The following is a 19,347-nucleotide window of genomic DNA, read 5'->3' on the forward strand; positions in this document are numbered from 1 at the left end:
CTATAATGATGATTTATAATTTGAGCTATCAGTATGATTTGCACAGAAATAGAGTAGTTCACTTTAAAACAAAAATTTCATGATAATTTACTCACCCCCCCCCACGTCATCCAAGATGCTTATGTCTTTCTTTCCACACTCGAAAAGAAATTAGACATTCCAGGATTTTTCTCTATATAGTGCACATCAATGGGGTGTAACGGTTACAGGTCCAAATTGCAGTTTTACTGCAACTTCGAAGGGCTCCAGCCGAGGAATCAGGGTCTTATCTAGTGAAACGATTGAACGTTTTCAAAATGTGTAAAATATACTTTTTAACCACAAATACTCATTTTACTAGCTCTGCGATGCTCGCCCACAACTTCACACATTACGTAGTGAAAGAAAAGGTCTCGCTTGGCGGAGGCGAAAATACAGATCCAGTGTTTACAAGTCGAATGTGCAAAGATGAAGTCAAACGCCCTTTAAAAATAAATGCTTTAGTTGTGAACTATTCCTTTAACCCGTGTAAAGAAAATAACTCAGTTAAGCAACTTGCAGTTTGTGTTTCAAACAGAGATGGCGATAAAGGGGCAAACGTTACGGATGACAGCTTTAAATGAATAATCTTGGTTAAATATAACTTAACTCTTTCCCCGCTATTAACAAGTTATCTCGTCAATTAAGAGAAAACATTTGAATAAAAAAAAACGTGTTCCTGATTAATTTTTATGTTAATCTCCAATGCCGCGCTTTATTACCCAATTTATGAAAAACTGAAGCCAAAATGTTATATACTAAATTTAAACTCTATGTATTTTTTGATAATCATTCTGAATCTGATGTCTAACAAAATTCCTTCATAAAAATGCTATTATTTCAACTTTTTGCTAGAAAAATATATATTTTAAAGAAAAATACCCATATTTTTAGTTTATAAGCAGTAAAAAAAAAAATTTCCCCGTTTTGTTTGTTTGCTTATTGTTTGTTTGAAAGCAGATGATCTGTTTTTTCATTTGATATATTTGTAAATTTATATATTTTTAAAAGAAAATTTTCCTGCAAGGCATTTTTTGAAACAGATTTGTGAAAATCACAAAAAATGCTGCCAGGCAACTTTTCAAAAAAAAATGTCTGGGGGGGAATGAGTTAAAAGGACAGATCATTCGAAAACAAAAACAAACTTACCAGGGACTGAACCTATCATACAGTTTCGTAAGAATATCCATAACATTTCAACGTGTTAGCATGAGGGTGGTGTGATACAATCACCATCTCCATCTGTGCAAAGTTTTGATATTTGATCCTTTGACTCATGTCAGCTGACCCGGTTGCCTTTGCTCGGAATCTATGTGAGACTAACGGGAAGGGACATCAGGTAACTATCTGTAAGAATTCACGTAAGTGCTTTGACGAAAACACAAGCTTCATATTTCTGCTTTTAAACGCTTCGTCCTCCTAGACTTTCACTGTAAATGCATTACTATAAATGGATTCAAGGGTCAGCTGAAGATTATTTTCTGTGATAAATGACAGTACGTCACAGATATTCGTGATTACGTTGATTCTATTTCAGTAGGTGACAAGACAGCAGGTATTCATTTCGTTTATCAGCTGGCTACAGAGGTGATGTTGAACGCTTTGGTGTGCTTGTGTGTTTAGGGGTCTGGTTACGTCATCGAAGGATGGATTGGACACATACGTCTCACTCATTCTGTTGCCAGATAAAAACAAAGCCACCAAGAAAAAAACCAGTGTGAAGAAGAAAAACCTGAACCCCGAATACAATGAAAGGTGTGTTTGTAGTTTGTTCATGAATAACAGAGAACAAAGTTTTATTAAGCTGTAATAAGTACAATGTGTACAAGCAAAATGTACCCTCCCATATGGCAAAAAATATATTTTTATATATAATTTTAAATATATATTTTTTTAAAATCAAAACATATATGTATACTAAAATATATTTTGAAATGTGTTTACAATTTTTTTTAATATTTTGAAATATATTTTTTAAATAAATATAGACCGTTTCAGCAGTAACAAAATAAGCGTCTGTCGCGGTCCGCATGAACTTCCGGTAAACTCCGCTAAGAATAAATAACAACAAAGTTCTTTAAACGTAGTTTATTTATATAACAAGCAAAAAAACAACACATAGACTACCTAGGACAGTGGTTTTCAAACTGGGGGCCGCGAGATGGTGCCAGGGGGCCCCAGTTTTATGACCTTTTATGAAATACATTAATTTATCATGAATTCTGTGTAATTAAACCTAAAAAAATAAGGCTACTAACCAAAAGCACTACTTTTTTGTATAATTTAATGTTTTTTTTTTTTTATTAAAATATTGAGTTTTAGAACAGTTTTTTGTCACAAATTTTCTTTGGGGGGGCCGCGAAGGAATGCACCGTACACACGGGGGGCCGCACGCTTAAAAAGTTTGGGAACCACTGACCTAGGAAACAAAAAAATTTGTTTTTTTCGACGAGGCATTTGTTCTATAGATCAGTTTCGCAACTAGCCAGACCATTAAAAAAACGAAACCCGAAGTAAAGTTCGGATCCAGACGTGTATCACGTGTGTCCGATGAAACCGACTATATATTTTAAAGCATTTATATTAACATTGCATTGTAAGAAAAAAATTGTATATTACAAACCTGTAAACAACAGGTTTGAGAATATTAAAATTAAATATTTTTTGAACTGCAAAAAATACTATAATTTTATACATATACTTTATACAATTTATACAGACTTTTATATTTTGGCCAGGATTTTTTTTTTTGCCGTATGGGTTGTAAAATTATAATTGTATTTGGTCCACCTGAATATAATATATGAAGGTTAAAACTAAATATATTTTCAAATTCAAAAATATATTTAATTAAGTTTTACTTTCTAATGTATTGTCTTGCCGTAGCCTATGGTCAGATACTACAGTAAAATGTTTTTCACCAGGTTTGAATTTGACTTGAGCGTGGATGAAGCTCAACAGCGAGAGCTCAGCATCTGTGTGAAAAACGCATCATCGTCCTTCATGAATCGAGACAAAGACGTGATTGGCCAGGTCAGTATAGCTGCACAAAACATTATATCGAGAACAAGTTGCATTAGAAAACTTATCTTTCTAGGTTTAATCCAATGTTGATGTCGGCTGGTTTGTTTATTTTTTATAGGTGCAAATAGACCTGGGACACATTGACTTGCAGTCTGGAGTCACTGAGTGGTAAGTCATGCATCTAAAAGACACAAACATACTCGAACCCTAGTATCAGAATCAGCTGAACGTCTAATGCATACGGCACACTTTTCTGGAAACACTTCAGCAGTATCGAAAGTCGTCCTGTGATTGGTTGAATTATATAGGATTTCTGCGAGACGTGTGTCACGCTTTTTAATGGTCCGTCTGAAAACGACACAAAGCCGGAAAGTAGTAATGGGAGAACCAAAGCTTTTCGATGCTTCGAATCAATTGAACCAATTGCTTCGAAAAATGATTCACTGATTCGCAACACCCAAATATGGCACCACCTGCTGGTGAAAACATTGTAAAAACAAGTCAAACATTTGATACTTTTTACAAAATAATTGCAAAGGTTTTTCCAAAAGTATATTTTAAAAAATAAATTACTTAACTTAAGCCATTAAGTACAAGTGTATTCTGTGTTTAAAGTTCTATTTAGGGCAAACAGATAATTTAAAGGAAAACACCACAGTTTTTCAATATTTTACTATGTTCTTGCCTCAACTTGGACGAATCAATGCATACTTATCTTTTTTCAGTGCGTACACTTAATCTTTGTACAGCGCGTCATGAATGTGTTGGCATTTAGCCTAGCCCCATTCATTCCTTAGGATCCAAACAGGGATGAATTTAGAAACCACCAAACACTTCCATGTTTTTCCTATTTAAAGACAGTTACATGAGGAGTTACACGAGTAAGTATGATGGCACAAAATAAAACCAGATTGTGTGAAAATGAAAACTATTGTGTGGCGAAAGAGCACTTAGTTACCCGAGGTCGAAGTGCTGCACACAAAGTGCTATTCCGCCATACAATATAAAGTATATTTTTTATCCGCTAAAAAATCGCCATGTTTTATTTTGTGCCACCATACTTATCATGTAACAGTCTTTAAATAGGGAAAGCATGAAAGTGTTTGGTGGCTTCCGGGTTCATCCCTGTTTGGATCCGGGGGAATGGGTGGGGCTGGGCTAGATGCTAACATATTCATGACGCCATATACAAAGATTAAGTGTACGCACTGAGTGGGGATGGGTGTGTATTGGTTGGTCTAGGTTGAGATAAGAACATAGAAAAAATTGTGGTGTTTTCCTTTAAGCGCTAGCTTCCCTTTAAATTATGCACGTTTGTCATTAAGTCTGTCTATAAAAAAGAAGTAGGCAAAATAGTAGTGTTATCAGTCAGAAGGATGAAGGTTTTATGAATTTGCCTAATAAAACTGACCCGAGTTCACCTAAACATATAAGACACTGGTCATTTGTGATCCACTCCTCCCCTAGTAGTGAATCATCAGATTTTCGAAACAGTTATGACGTAAAGAAGCCTCGTTTGCTAAATTCACATGACCACTGAATCGAAGCAAAAGATTTGTAAATGTTTGGAGGCTTCATGAAGCAGTGCTTCGAAATCGCCCATCACTACCGAAAAGTGTGCAAGGTTCATGGCATAAAGTCTTTAAAACATGTCAAAGAGTTAGCAGAGTGGAACGTGATTGGTTGCTTTACGTGTCAGTCATATCATATGGCCTGTTGGGTGGTCCTAGCCATTTAATGTGGCCATGGTTCCCATTTCTGGCTACGCAAGACCCTAATCTTCAGCAGCAACAATCTCTCAGACAATTGATGCATGATTTATTCTCTGTAGTATCTGTTTAACTGAAAAACATTCTCACATAAATGAAACCTTTCTTTCTCTATCAGGTTTGATCTGAAAGAAGAAAATTAACCTAGCACTTGACCGGAGATCTTCCCCTTAACCAAAATTCCTGGCGATGCTTCGAGGGCTCCTATTATCACAGCAGTTTTAGACTGACCAGTTCACATGGAAAATTTTGGTGGTGTAAACATATCGTTGAAGTATTATTGACAAATCAAGTATGATGGAGGATAAATGCTATGTAAGTCTGTATCAGGTTATTGTTTTAATGTGGGTTTTATGCAGGATGATTCTTCTGATATTGAAGACACTTTTTTTATATTACTGAAAATGGATGTCATACATGCAGGATGTTTGGAAATACTTAGCAATGTTATCTGTAAAGTGGTTTTTATTTAGACAAGCCTGTAAGAAAGTTATCTGGTATCTAAAACCATCAAGTTATGGTTACTTATTTGTGTATCTTCAACATCATAGTCTTGCACTTTTGCTGCTGTTCACACAACGAGTCTCGTGTCGCTTCTGTAATGCCAAAAATCTGACATTTTTTGTCAAAACTATTGATGCTAGTGTTTGTGGCATGTTACATTTTAAATCCGAGTGACAAGAAAATGTTCGCTATGACAATTCGTTCCATTTTTAATGCTGCTTGTTAATCCGGTTGTCAAAATCTGTGCTACACAGATCTAGAACGAAAGCAAAAAGCCATGTGTTTGTATATCAGTTTTTTGCATTTATTTGTTGACTGACATTTACTTTAAGTTCTTTATATAGTGGTCCTATGTTTCATTTATTACGTTTAGACATTTTTTCACATCACTTTGTGTGCACGTTACAATCAGTTTTTATATTACACGCAATCATGCTTTAGCCATATATATGCAAAAAAAGGTAAAACACCAAAGATCAAACCCTGACCATGTTTCCTTGCACTATGCCGTTCATGTACTGCCACATATTGATAATGCGCAATAAATCTTATGTCAGACCCCTTCATGTTGTCAAAAGCCTTTTTATTTATATTCAAAACGTATAATGTACTACATAAGAGCATTTTGTGGAATTTGCATGATCATGCAAAGTTTATGTGATGGTGCAGAAAAAAATGTGTCGCTTTAAGGACATAATGTTGTTTACCCACGTCTAAAGATTGATGATTTGGTTAAAATAAGCCATCATTCACACAGACGGGTTTTGTCTTAGCCTTCTACAAAAACACTGACAACCCTTTAAACATGAATATGACAATGATGACATTTCTCATGGTATGAAGAGTGCATTTCTTCCTCAAAGAAGATATATTCAAGCTTCAAACCATCAAGGTCATCTGCAGGCATATTCCCACAAATATCCTTGTTTCGGTTTTATGTGAGGCTGTAAGAGACAAAAAAAGTTTGGTTTTAACACAACATAAACACAGCAACAGGTTTGTGTCTTTGCAAAAAAAAAGAGTGAATGTATACCTGTCAATAAGTGAATCTCTCATAGTAGTAGCTATGGCACTGGGCTGCGTCTCACTCAATCTGAAAATGCTTTCAATGACCGACAGCTCAGTGCTCGTAGTGTCCAATCCGCAGAAAGCACACCAGTCATTCACCACCATACCGGCAGCGATCACCTCGCTGCCACGATTCACCGTTCCGGACTGAGAGATGAGAATACTTATTAGTACACCACAGCAGACATTTTTTCACCAAAATAATTAATTTAATTAGAAATCACTTACTACTAAAGGCACTTGCAGGAGTGAAGAAAGCTCATCTTGATCTTCTATGGAGGTTTTCGGATGGACCAGGCCTCCCTGGTTACTGAAGGTGCAATAACTACCAACAAGCACCTGTTCTGCGATCGTCTGTCGGAAAACTTCCACTTTTAAAGTGTCGGCCAAAATCTCTTCTGTTTCCTGTAAAACAATAATGCACTTAAATGAATATAGAAAAAAAAGTGTAAAAAAAAACATTCAAAGAAATGTATAATTTCAAACATCGCTAGGGCTGCACAATACTGACTTGGCTGTATTTATTTATTATTATTTTCCCCGTGCTGCGTATATTGTGACATGTGAAATACATTTCTCGTATAGCTCTGGGATGACAACATAAGGAAAATAGTTTGATGGTATTACATGGGTCAATGGCATGGTGTTAATTATTTTGTGTCTGTATGGTTCAATTAAATGTAAATGGGTTAAAATTTCAAAATAAACTTGCATATTACTTGCATACATTCTCTTTTTTAAGGACCAAGTCTAAAATTTCTGGTTTTATTTCATTTTGAAAGCATATTTGGGGGATAATTGCAAAAATGTCAATATGGTGTAACCGGTCTGTGTCAATTGGTGTAACTAGTATTTTTTTTAATCAAAATATAAATATACATAATAAATGTGGAATAAAGTATAATCATCTGGTTTAGTGTATTATGATTTTTTACATAAATATTTACATAATTTGTCAAAGATTATTTATTATTTAAGATTATATATTTTTCAGCATGTGTCCGGACAAATATTACAAAAACGCATTAAATTTACATTTAAAAATTACTAATAAAATTATATTTTAAAATTAATTCTTTTTTTTATGATTACGCTTACATGCCATCAACGTGAATAAAATATTTAATATTTCTCATTGTTTGGCGCAACTGGCGGTTACACCATTTGACATTTTCAGGTCCATTCAGTCTTAACTTTCATAAAAATGGTGCAAATTTAATTTTTTATTGCATAAAAATAACATAAATACACCATGCGCATTGACCCGATGCATGAATTTAAATCAAGGTTTTTTTTTTAGAGATTTTGAATTTCTCATCTTGTCAAATCATTTTTGTCACTGATAAATTGTTACCATCTTGTCTTTTGCGAGGTGAAGTGCTATTAAGGATTACTCCACTTTCTTAAAAAAGAAATCCCAATAATTTACTCACCTCCATGTCATCCAAAATGTTGATGTCTTTCTTTGTTCAGTCGAGAAGAAATAAAGTTTTGGGAGGAAAACATTCCAGGATTTTTCTCAATTGAATAAACTTTATTGGACCGCAACGGTTTACAGTTTTGGTTTACGGTTTAAAATTGCAGTTTCAACGCAGCTTCAAAGAGCTCTTAACGATCCCAAATGAGGCATAAGGGTCTTATCTAAATGAAGATTGTCATTTTTGGCTAAACAAATAAAAAATATGCACTTTAAGACCACAAGTTCTCGTCTTGCACCAGCTGTGTGACGCACCAGCGCGACCTCGCGTAATGCGTAACGACATCGAAAGCGCACACGTTACATAAGCCATTTGCGGACCATTTTAAATAATAAACTGACACAAAAAACATTAAGTCGTATCATTCAACATACAACAACGTCTGAACGCTCCTCTTCTCAACACTTGTAAACACTGGGGACGTTGTTTCGCATATGTGTGACCTTTCGACGTTATTACGCATTACGTGAGGTCGCGCTGAAGCATCACATGGCTAGAGCTAGAACAGAAGTTGTGGTTTAAAAGTACATGTTTTTTTTTCTTGCTGAAAATGACGATAGTTTTGCTAGATAAGACCCTTATCATGGAATGTTTTTCTTAAAAAACTTTTTAAGAAAGTGGAGTAATCCTTTAAATCTGTGATTTCTCCCTGAATTTAACCCCGTTTTCATATAGTGTAAAAATGTCAAAGGCATTCAAAATAGTTTTCCTTTAGAAAAAAAGACGACTCCTGTAGATGCGCACATTGCAATATATTGAGATATATTGTGCAGCCCCAGAGACTACCATATGACCACCATATAAAGATGTAAACTGTTTGGAGAGAACAGCGTCTTACTCTGTCTAGATCCGGATGAACCAGAGCAACGTAATCGTTACAAGCAATGACGTTTCCCAGCGCGGAGAGACGCTCTTCTACCCTTTGAATCCGGAGTGAATCTGGCAAGCTGTTTCTAATGTGCTGTAATTCCTGATCCGTTGTGTTGTTAGGCACCAGAAGACCATGACGATTTCCTGCCAAATGAAGACGTGTCAGCCAAAACAGCCTTAATATTGCATAGACACTCACCATCTATTATGCACATGACGACACAAATAAAGAGAGGAGGCCTGATATGAACTAGCATGACATTTCAGTCATTTAAATCTGCCTCCATATGAGGTCCTGGAACCTTATCTGTGTCATACTTTCATGATTTGGTATCCTAAATGTAATACTTGTAAGCATTTTAAGAACACTGTAGAGATCTTATTTATCAAATGTATTATATTATAAGTTAGGAAATTTCTTACCCACACACATTCTGCCAATAATACGACATCCTGCTATAGACGCATGGACAACGGGTATTGTTTCTGATAACTCTCCTTCAAAGACACTGACAAAAAAATGAAATTATTCACATGAGGTTACTTTATAAGACCATCATAACTCCATAAATTTGATACTACACACATTTATCTCTTAACACTCACCTGTAAAAGTTTTCAGAGCCGCCAATCGCAACCAAGCAGTATGTGTTTGTGAGCTTGGCAAAGCAGCCAATTTCATTGTTCTTCTCAAATGATGCTCGGACTGCCATGTTTTGGATATTTAACCGATATTAGCCACAGATTCTGTTGGGAAACAACATTTATAGTGAGATCTTAATAAGTGTGTATTGAGTAACTTTTGTTTGAGGTACAAAAACATGAACTTCACTATCCTACATCATATATTATACATGGTTCACGCATGTAAAATGACAGTCAGACTAGATGAATATTCTGATTTGTTTAACAACGTGTGACCTAATCTAACCAAAGTTTAAATGATCAAACTAACCAGATACTGAGAGTTTTACGCTTAACGTAACTTAAATGACATTTAGCAGTAGTACCGTTAGTTAGCCTTCGGCTAATATTTATGTTATTTTAAGTCTCTCTCGCTTTACTTGCGAATAACTTTGTGGTTACAAATGACAACTAAATACACTACGTCGTAAATGTAATGATTTTACGATCACATGTGAGTGGTGTTAAATAAAAATAGCACATTTACCGATTGTCAGTCTTTTGAGAAGCGATGGTATCCGAGACCCACGTGTCCACTGCACTTCACTTCCTGAATGTCCTGAGTGACGTAAACGCGCTTCGGTACGTAGTACGTAAAGCCGAAGTTGGTGATGGGAAACGGTCTTGCCTTTGTTTATTCTACTTTTCTCTGTTTAGAAAATGTTTCATTAGTTTTACTACCATTTTCTTACTTAACAAACATTTTTTTAAACTTCATAGTCATAAATATAAATACAGTTAAACAAAACTTTAGTTTTTGGTCCTTGAACAACTGCATTAAAAATGTTTTCTTTTGGCAGCTGCATTAGAAACAACATTAAGTTGGATTTAAAACAAAACGCATTTAACAGACTTTGAAAGGTTGGGGATCCAATATCGAGTAAGGCAATCTTTTACACTATTGTGAAAAAATAAAGAAAATAAAATATAAAGATATATAAGTAAAAAAGATCGCTTTTATGACAACGAAAGAGTATAAAAACTAAATAAATACATATCTTATTAATATTTATTGCATGTCTCTTTTGGCATATTAATATTTTTAAATTGATGTTTTTTTTTAAATAATGCATTTTTATATTGATTATATTGTGCCAATATTAAAATAATATAAATGCAAATAATGTATAAATCACATTAATACCATGCAAAATGAACAGATATTGAGACCTTTACAGTGATTACTTTTTATTATGCTGATCCCTATTTTCACTTAAAAGCATAAAGAAATACAAACAACAAAGTTTTTTTATCAGCAAATTTTAAAATAATTGTTGTTATAGATTCTGTTGTTATTGTCAAAGTGACCAAGACTGGCTGCTGGAAAATGTTTTTACTCGTCTGCTAAAAACCTGCATAGCAACCGGACACGCCTCTCCTCGAACGGTGAGCAAATCACGTCCGAATCTCAGTGTGACGTCACGTTTGTTGACACTTCCATTAGCTGGCCACTCGCGAAACGTCAGAACAGCGGCGCGCGCCTGTGACCCTCAAAGACTGTCGCTGTGTGTTTTCTGCCTGGAAACATCTCGAGCTAATCGTAGCTGTGAAAGCGGGCAGGAGCCGCATGGGGTAAAGTGTTGCCGTACCTTGGCTCGTTAACGCACATTATTGATCTGTTTTTGTCCCAGCCACGGGGACAAATGCTCCCTAAGTGTTTGTTGTGTATGTAGCTCGTGCAGTCTTCTCAGTATTTTGCTGTGTTTACTGCTGCTAGACCTTGACATAAACATGTTACTAAATTGTAGTAACGGAAAGGTACCATGTTATTACTACCAGTTATGACTTTTGGACATTTATATGGTATTTTAGGGTGGGACGCATACCGTGGTATATAAGCAATGTGCAATATTATGATTATCATCTGATGTCTTCACATTCTGTACCAATAAGGAACCTTCACAAGCACCCTTTCATGTAACATGTTTTTTTATGTCCAATGCAAATACTATGTTTTTAGACGTATACTGTGGTATTATTTAAAGTACTTTGGGCCACATACTAGGGCTTTTCACACTGCCCTTAACCCTGGGTTATCTCCGTTCTAGGGTTAGTAGGGTTGGAGACACCTGACTAGAGCTGGGTATCGATTCATATGTTCCAGATCGATTTCGATTCACAAGCTATCAAAGCGATTCAATGTCGATTCTCGGTTTGATTTAAGATTTCAATTCTCGGATCGATTTTTATACTCGATTCTCGATTCAACTCAATGAATTTAGATTTAATACAAATACTATATTCATAAAAAAAGAACAGTGAATGAATGTACATTTACAAGTGGGTAATTAATAAAAAGAAATTAAGAGCCACAAACCTGTATATTAAACTCTTTTATTTTAGGTACACTTGGGTACATTAAAACAGAACCCTTCTCTAATTTTCAAATGCTTACAATTATGTTAAATACAATACAATTTTGATTCAAGATGAAAAATGTATGCTGAAAAAAGTCAGAACAGTCGCATTCCTTGATCAAACAGAATCAGGTTATTTCATAAAAAAAATTGATTCATGGCCTTTGAGAATCGATTTTGAATCAACCACGTAAAAAAAAGATTAATCGTAAAATATTTTTTTTGCCCAGCCATACACCTGACCTAGGTGCCAGTAACTTACTGTAGATTTTACATTTATGTTATTTACTGGTAACAGTTTTTTCAAAGTTAAATGAACATGAAACATTTTCAGTCTTTATGTCTTCTACAATAAGTTACTGGCAACCAGCTGCATAATTACAGCAAATTTTTTACAGTGAGGGTATTTCCACAGTACAATTTCATGTTACATGTTTTGGGACATAAAATGGCAATACCATGTTTATTTATTTTGTTTATATATTTAGACATTTACCACAGTATTTTTAGTACTTTGGGGTATCACATACATACAATGGTATATAGCAAAGTACCATGGTGTTATTAGGTTTTTTTGGGGGGATGTACAATGGTAATACCATGATTTGTATTCTGTTATAGAAATGGGGTCCGAGCACAGTACCAGTTCTGCTACTGACCAGAAACAAAGGGATCAGGGCAACCTGTCATCCCAAGGTGAGGCATCTTCATCCACTGTCCACTCTGATACCGGTCCTGACCCCAAGGACCATCTGGATCCAGAAACCGAACTGCCTCAATGCAAAATAGGCACCAGAAGGGTAGATGACATGAGTTTCATGATTTCATGCACAAACTGGTACTAGAGACTTCATCATGCAAGAGAAACTGGACATTTACAACTTCTTAGATAAATGTGTGCCGAATTCAACATATGGCAACTAAACATAAGAAGATGCTGTTGTAAAGCTGTTTAAATTCGTTTGATACTATTTATTCGTTTGTAAGTAATTATGAATTCAACCAGCAAACAAAACATGAATATGTATTTTACAATTACCATTATTTTTAGGTTTGTGCTTAATGTAAATCTGTTCAGATCAACAGCTTTGGACTTGCGTAATGATTGCATATTAAAGCATGTATTGTTATGCTGTTTATACCCACCTACATTAATGGTACAAAAACATTTACATTTATTCATTTAGCAGATGCTTTATCCAAAGTGACAAAATATGTATTTAATCCAAAGTGAATGAAATATATTTGCATAAATATTATGCATTTATTATATTAATCTATCCAGTAACCAGAAAACACTCGACATTTATGTAATTTTATTTTATTGACATTTTTCTTTGAACATGGTGGTATTAGATACACAGTGTAAAACTGTAGACTAAAAACCGAAAACAAAAATGACCCATTGTTTATAGCGTTAAAAACAGTTCAACCAATAAAGCTTAAATAATATCTAATATTAGTAAAGCAAGTCTGTTTAAAATCACTTGTCCTGAAGAAATATAACATTATGCATGACAATGTGAAATTATTGGCTACAGTTAGAGTGAAAGAAAATACAAAAGATTGAATTTCAAAAAGTTTCAGGAAATCTTTATATTTACATGACCATTAAAACTTGGACAAAATCTGAGCAGACTGCGACATTTTACCTGCAAATCAGAAAAATATCAAAAAGGACAGAATCAGAATAGTTTGATTCAAATTATAGAGTGAAACTTTTCACTCTTCAATTCTGTCAAAGGGAAAAACAATTATATACAGTAATACAATTCCCGCAACGGTCAGTCAAGAAAAAACGAACCAAAAAAACTTTAAAGCTATCTTTGATAAAATCTCCGTTTAAAATTAACCCGCTGTAATCGAAAGCGTAAATACAGTTGGGTCCTTCACTATACCTCTGATATGTTTGTCCTATTGTTAGTTTCATAAAAGTACAGTAAAAACAAAAGGCAACAGCAGCTTGGGTTAAAAGTGACTGTTGTCCAAAGCCACAATCGTACCCATTAAAAAGAGGCAAATTACCAGAGAATTCCTATTATTTATGTCTCCCTGTACAGTTCGGTTTATTTATTTATTTTTTCTGTGCAACTAATGTGGTTATAGGCATGGCTTCACCTTGATTTTAAATTAAACTGTGTCGAATACCCTTACGTCTCTATTAATGATAAATAAATAGCTTTTCATATGATACTGTACGCCTCTAGCATTACAAACCTTTCACATGACCCTACAACAAACATCTCTAAAGATATCCACCTTTGATAAATACACTTTAGTTCTGTTAAACATTTCACTTCTGACATAGGTTTGTTTAAAGTTTAAACTGTGTTCATATATATACACATAATACTGGCTTGCTTAGTGATCTATATGTCTGTAAAATTCCTATGGAATGGTCCAAAACTGTGTACCGGTAAATAAAAATGATAGTGCAGTTTACTTTCAAACAGAAAATGATGTGTGCGGACCACAATCTTAGACAATCTCATGGTAATTTTTTTACTATTTTACGAGGTGGTTCATTCGTATGACCTCATTTGTACGTATTTTTTAGTACGATCTGCTAGTATAGTAAGGCCGGAGTATACGCAAAAGTACCCAAAAGTACTTGCATACTCGAACGCACAGCCTTGCAAAGTATATTTGACTTATTTGACTCATACTTGTACACAGACCAGACGTTCGACGCATGCGCATTGCGATAAAATGCAACGCATCTCCTGGGCTACATACTACTGTGGGCGCATACCCGAGCTATGCGTACAAAGTATGCAAGATTTCAAAAACCGGTGGTGCGTGTACAGACGAAAAATGCGATATGCGTACTATACGTGGACCCTCGCATAAAAAATAGACTATACTTCGCCTTAAAGGAGGAGTTACATTCTTGCTTGTTTCAGAAAATTATACGTTTTTGTACGATTCACATCTTACGTGTTCATACGAAATCACCAGCGCATAACATAGTCACGTTTTCACGTACATTAGATTTAGCTACAACTTAATCATCCCAGATCTGTTTCCGCAAACACTATTCAGAGAATTCAAGCAGCCTTGCCACGTATTTTTTCTTTAACCTTACATTGATAAATACGCTTCAACTCTCTTAGCGACACGTCACTTAAATATATGTAGAGCTGAACATTCGAATGCGAAAAACACATAAAACCGCACACTCCTTCGTGCCACACTGTCTTAGAGCAAATCGTTTTTGACACCAGCTCACTTGACACTTCTGATTCGAGGAAGACAACTGGTTAAGCACAGTGTGTTTCATTTCAAATACTCCCACCCAGAACCTCCTGTACCCGAGACAGTGGACGATTCCATTGCCACATTGCTTGTCGGATCGAGCAGGTGCTCTAGATACGGAGGAGTTGATTAATAAAAATGCTTATCTGAGAGACAATAACATCGAGTCTTTCCCAAGTGGGCACAAATATGTAAAATCTGCTCTAGCTTCTACCCACGGCCAAGCTGCTCGCATCAACACATCCAAAAATGACATGACAATCAGGTCCACTGAAATAAATGCTAACACGACTAGTAAAGGCATTGATTTATAATCAAGGAAAACAATTCATGTATGCGCTGATAAAATATGTAACGTCTGAAAGTTTTGAGGAGCTCAATGTGCCATTGCAGACTGTAAGACAAGGCACAATGCCTTTAAAGGGGAAGTCCACGAACATCTTAAGGAAACATCATATAGCCGATGCAAAAGAACGGCAACATTACACCGAAGATCGTAGTTACAAAAAACATGGTTTTGTGGAGATGGTATTACCATGGCATTGTGGGCATGATACAATAATAATATCATGATCATACCATTGTACCTTGAATTGCTGTGTAAATACAATTGTATAGAAATCGTGCTTCGTTTTAACTCTTAAACCAGCGGCTGTATGTTATTTCCCCTTTAAACAGTCCCTCCAGAAAAACGCGATTATGCGATTGCATATTTATGCGGGGGCCGCATTTTTTAAATACGCCGCATAAATTGCCGATTTCTGCTCGCAAAATATGCGGGCTTGCATGATTTCATAATCCCCGCATTTTCGTAGCAAAAAGTCATACATATCTTAGCAGAAAGTTGAAAACTGTTATTATGCGACGTGAACATCAATGAAAAGCTGCAAGTTCACGCAGTTTTTGAAAGTTACCGCAATTTTGGCAAGTTCCCGCAATTTCATTTGCATAAATGAAATTGCTCGCAACAATCACCAAAAAACTCTGTGTTTTTCTGGAAGGACTGTTTAAAGACATATTCATACAACCACACTGGGAGAAATGTCACTTTGGAAGACAATAATTTTTTTCTCTTAACCAACAACGAACACGAAACCTCAAAGTTCCCAAAAACGTTCACTCGACCAACAAGAAGGCTGCTCAGAAAACATTTGTGTTCGTTGAAACGTATTACCCAAATCGAATTTCCTGCATGTCATCTTTTTCTTCTGTCAAATATCACGTCAAGGAATCCGGCTCACTGTAGAAATATGACCATTGGCAGAGTATTTGCAGACACGTTATAAACACAGCAGGTAGTTTCTATAGCACATCAATGCTCCGTTGAACTAAGCATACAATATTTACACAGAATAAAAAAAAAACTTGTCCAACTAAAATGCCTTGTTTCTTCCCTATAGGTAAATAAACTTATTGTACTACACCAAAGTGTATGTGTTAAGGCAAAAACGTATTAGTGATGAATAAAGAAAAGCTAAAGACAATCCTTATAAGGGAGTCTCGCCAGCTCTACCATCTTAATATATTGATTAAGATGCTACAAACCTTTTATATTTATGCGTCTCAAGCCTTATCAGGTTAACCCAAAAATATCAATAACATCTCAGGTCCATCCAGTGAGCAGATGAGATCAGAGACGAGTCAAACACGCCTTTCACCGTCGTACCAATAAAAGCACTCGACAGACATCGAAGACGTGAAATTGAAGTCACTTTAACGTAAGACACAGAAGATTATGTTCATTCGGTGAGGATACAGTAGATCATCTCCTGTAGGCAACGGAAATCATTTCGTGTTCAGATGTGCTGTTTATAAAGTCACGGTCCTGTCTGGCACACATATTTAAAACACTACATTAAAATCAAGACTATAAAAAAAGAAAATGTGATCAATAAAATGTATGCATTGCATGTAAATTGTAATCGGTCCTACTTTGCAGAAAAGAGCAATCCTAAAGGCTTGTCTCCATTTTCCTTTTGAACGCTGTTACAAACGATTCTCCTATAAAACGTAATACGAATGCTGTCTATAAACCAAATCCGATCAAAAAAAGAGATCGTCCTTTGTTAGAGACGGATAAAAACGGCGAAGAAGAAAAATAGAAGCGCGGTACAGTACAGCGTAGGAGGAGGTATTAAGACTGCCCTAGTTATTATAAATCAAACATTATTCCTGCTTTGTGGAAATCCGTAGGCAGGTGTGAAAAGAAAGAAATATCTCGCAAACAAACATTCGGATTGAAGCTATAAAGACAGTTGCTATTATTATTTTTTATGCCTCCCAACCCTTTAAAAAGTCTTTGAGTATTAGTCGTAAAACCCTTCACCCCATGAATAAAAGACGGCATGATCCGTAAAATTCCTTGGTATTCTTTTTTTATGGCCTTTCTACCTACTTTGTTTTTCAAGTCTTGATTTTTATTTGATTTTTGTTCATTAGTTTCTTTGATAATACTTCAAATACAAGTTTATTCTGAGAACAATGAGGATTCATCTGTTGATCTGCAGTAGAATCTTGTGGTCTGGAAACGTTGGTTCTGTGACCAAAAAATTCGAACCCACGCGCTTCTCAGAAGTTTCATCTCTTGGGCTCATGCAATAAAAAATTGCGATATTAGTTTCGACTGGAGTTGATTCTCTTGTCTTGTCTTTGTTATTGTCCCGGGACAAGATTGTTCGGAAAACAGGCACTGGTCACGTATGCTTTCCAACCTCAGCATAGTAGCCCTCACGTAGGTTCTCAAGCGTTTGGGGTCCAAAACGCCTCCCGGTCTGTCATACCCACTCCTGCACCGGGTGTTTGTAGTAGGTGACGTGCTGTTGAACGTTTTTATTCTTGAACTGGAAGATAGTGTAGACGAGGACCAGAATGCACAGTGAAAGTATGCACGGGATGACCACGGCAATGGCGTTTACAGTGCTGGGGACGTCGTTGATGGCCACCATGATGTCGACGTCATCGTGCGGAAGGTGCCGGTCTTTGTTCTTTTCGACTTCCGACTGGTCGCAGCCCATCCAGTCTTTGATGATTGATTTGGGGTAGCCTGGTTCCACTGTTAACTTCTGGTTATCAAACTTCCAGTAATCCTTTCCTTTGTAGAAGTAGGTATAAACTAGAGAGAAACACAAGATTGCATTACAATATGGACAATTATTTGAATATCTAAAATGATTTGTAACCTAATAGACTAATCTTTCATTTTATTGTAATCTATTAAAGGAACACGGCGACTTTTTGGGACTTTTAGCTTATACACCGTATCCCCCAGAGTTAGATAAGTCCATACATAATTTTTTCATTCCGTGCATGCTGTAACCATAGATATGTGTTAAGGATAGATGTGTTATGGCGGAGTCTCTAACGTCATCACCTGGCGGCCATCTTACCACAGGCAGCTCGCTCACTCCTAGCATTGAGTTTTAATGGTGCAGGTACTTTTAAATGATCATAACTTGCTCAATTTTCTACCAATTTTCAAATGGTTTGGTTTCTTACAAACGTTATTGATGTGGCTATAATTCTTAACATTTAACATGTTTTTTTTTTGTATAAGTATGTAGTGTCATAGGTACATCTTTGACGTTTTTGACAAGACAGCCGTTTGGAAATCGGTAGAAAATTGGGCACGTTGTGGACATTTAAAAGTACCAGCACCATTAAAACTCAATGCTACGAGTGAGCGAGCTGCCTGTGGTAAGATGGCCGCCAGGTGATGACGTTAGAGATTCCGCCGTAACAAGTCTACTCAATTGGCCAGCAGCGCGGGGGAGACATCTAGCCTTTATACATATCTATGGCAAAATATAGATATGATTATACAAATCACAACATATAAATAGGAAACCGTTGGCATTATTTTGTCACTTATTGGGAGCAGTATGCTAGCTGGAGCCATTTACTTCCAGTCTTTGTGCTAAGCTAGCGGTGGGTGCGTCAGACAGAGTTACAGGATGCACGGAGATTAAAAGGGTATGTATGGACTTATCTAACTCTGGGGGATACGGTGAATAAGCTAACGTTGGCGTGTTCCTTTAAATAAAGACATTTATATGATATCAACTTTTTTAGTTTTTTTTTATGATTTGCAAGTTGAAATTGAGTTTACATATAATATTGCACATTTCACCTTTAAGGAAATCATGAGAAACTTCTTTTTAGCATTTTCAGCCACTTACTTTACACCTTACGAGTAGTTAATTTTACAGGACAACTTTAAAGGAGATTTTCATAAAATTTTGACAAATATTGTCCTATCCTAACAAACGATATGTCAATGAAAAGCTTTTATTCAGCTTTCAGATTTTCAGAGAATATTGACCC

General features: G+C 35.8%; 3 protein-coding genes and 1 long non-coding RNA gene across 4 annotated transcripts in view; 2 read left to right on the plus strand and 2 right to left on the minus strand.

The window, feature by feature from the left end:
* The window catches only part of esyt1b (extended synaptotagmin-like protein 1b), a 42,551-nt gene extending 36,672 nt beyond the window's left edge, over positions 1 to 5,879 (plus strand). Inside the window, exons 49-52 of the mRNA XM_073870483.1 lie at positions 1,640 to 1,773; positions 2,943 to 3,051; positions 3,161 to 3,210; positions 4,930 to 5,879. Coding sequence (XP_073726584.1) covers positions 1,640 to 1,773; positions 2,943 to 3,051; positions 3,161 to 3,210; positions 4,930 to 4,954 — 318 coding nt within the window. The 3' untranslated portion in view covers positions 4,955 to 5,879. The remainder of the gene's footprint in view (positions 1 to 1,639; positions 1,774 to 2,942; positions 3,052 to 3,160; positions 3,211 to 4,929) is intronic.
* Positions 5,878 to 10,048, minus strand: eif6 (eukaryotic translation initiation factor 6). The gene is made up of 7 exons (XM_055212746.2): positions 9,903 to 10,048; positions 9,338 to 9,478; positions 9,155 to 9,240; positions 8,700 to 8,875; positions 6,612 to 6,788; positions 6,349 to 6,530; positions 5,878 to 6,259 (listed from the first exon to the last, which is right to left on the minus strand). The coding sequence occupies exons 2-7, from the start codon at positions 9,442 to 9,444 to the stop codon at positions 6,250 to 6,252; spliced, it is 738 nt and encodes a 245-aa protein (XP_055068721.2). The 5' UTR covers positions 9,445 to 9,478; positions 9,903 to 10,048; the 3' UTR covers positions 5,878 to 6,249.
* A 678-nt stretch (positions 10,049 to 10,726) lies between these two features.
* Positions 10,727 to 14,185, plus strand: LOC129450484 (uncharacterized). The gene is made up of 2 exons (XR_008646350.2): positions 10,727 to 10,987; positions 12,394 to 14,185. It is a non-coding gene; the product is annotated as an uncharacterized lncRNA (long non-coding RNA).
* A 668-nt stretch (positions 14,186 to 14,853) lies between these two features.
* mmp24 (matrix metallopeptidase 24) overlaps positions 14,854 to 19,347 on the minus strand; it is a 36,397-nt gene continuing 31,903 nt past the window's right edge. The window contains exon 9 of the mRNA XM_055213292.2: positions 14,854 to 18,139. Within this exon, the coding sequence (XP_055069267.1) occupies positions 17,802 to 18,139 (338 nt within the window). The 3' untranslated portion in view covers positions 14,854 to 17,801. The remainder of the gene's footprint in view (positions 18,140 to 19,347) is intronic.

Source organism: Misgurnus anguillicaudatus, chromosome 8 (genome assembly GCF_027580225.2).
Source record: "Misgurnus anguillicaudatus chromosome 8, ASM2758022v2, whole genome shotgun sequence".
NCBI classification, from domain to species: Eukaryota; Metazoa; Chordata; class Actinopteri; order Cypriniformes; family Cobitidae; genus Misgurnus; species Misgurnus anguillicaudatus.

What these genes read in the sequence shown, in the direction of transcription:
- eif6 (XM_055212746.2), bottom strand. Translation starts at nt 9,444, where the DNA reads ATGGCAGTCCGAGCATCATTTGAGAAGAACAATGAAATTGGCTGCTTT. An exon ending in GGCTCTGAAAACTTTTACAG is followed by an intron (nt 9,241 to 9,337) that starts GTGAGTGTTAAG and finishes TTTTTTTGTCAG; the next exon opens with TGTCTTTGAAGGAGAGTTAT. An exon ending in TCCTGCAAGTGCCTTTAGTA is followed by an intron (nt 6,531 to 6,611) that starts GTAAGTGATTTC and finishes CTCATCTCTCAG; the next exon opens with TCCGGAACGGTGAATCGTGG.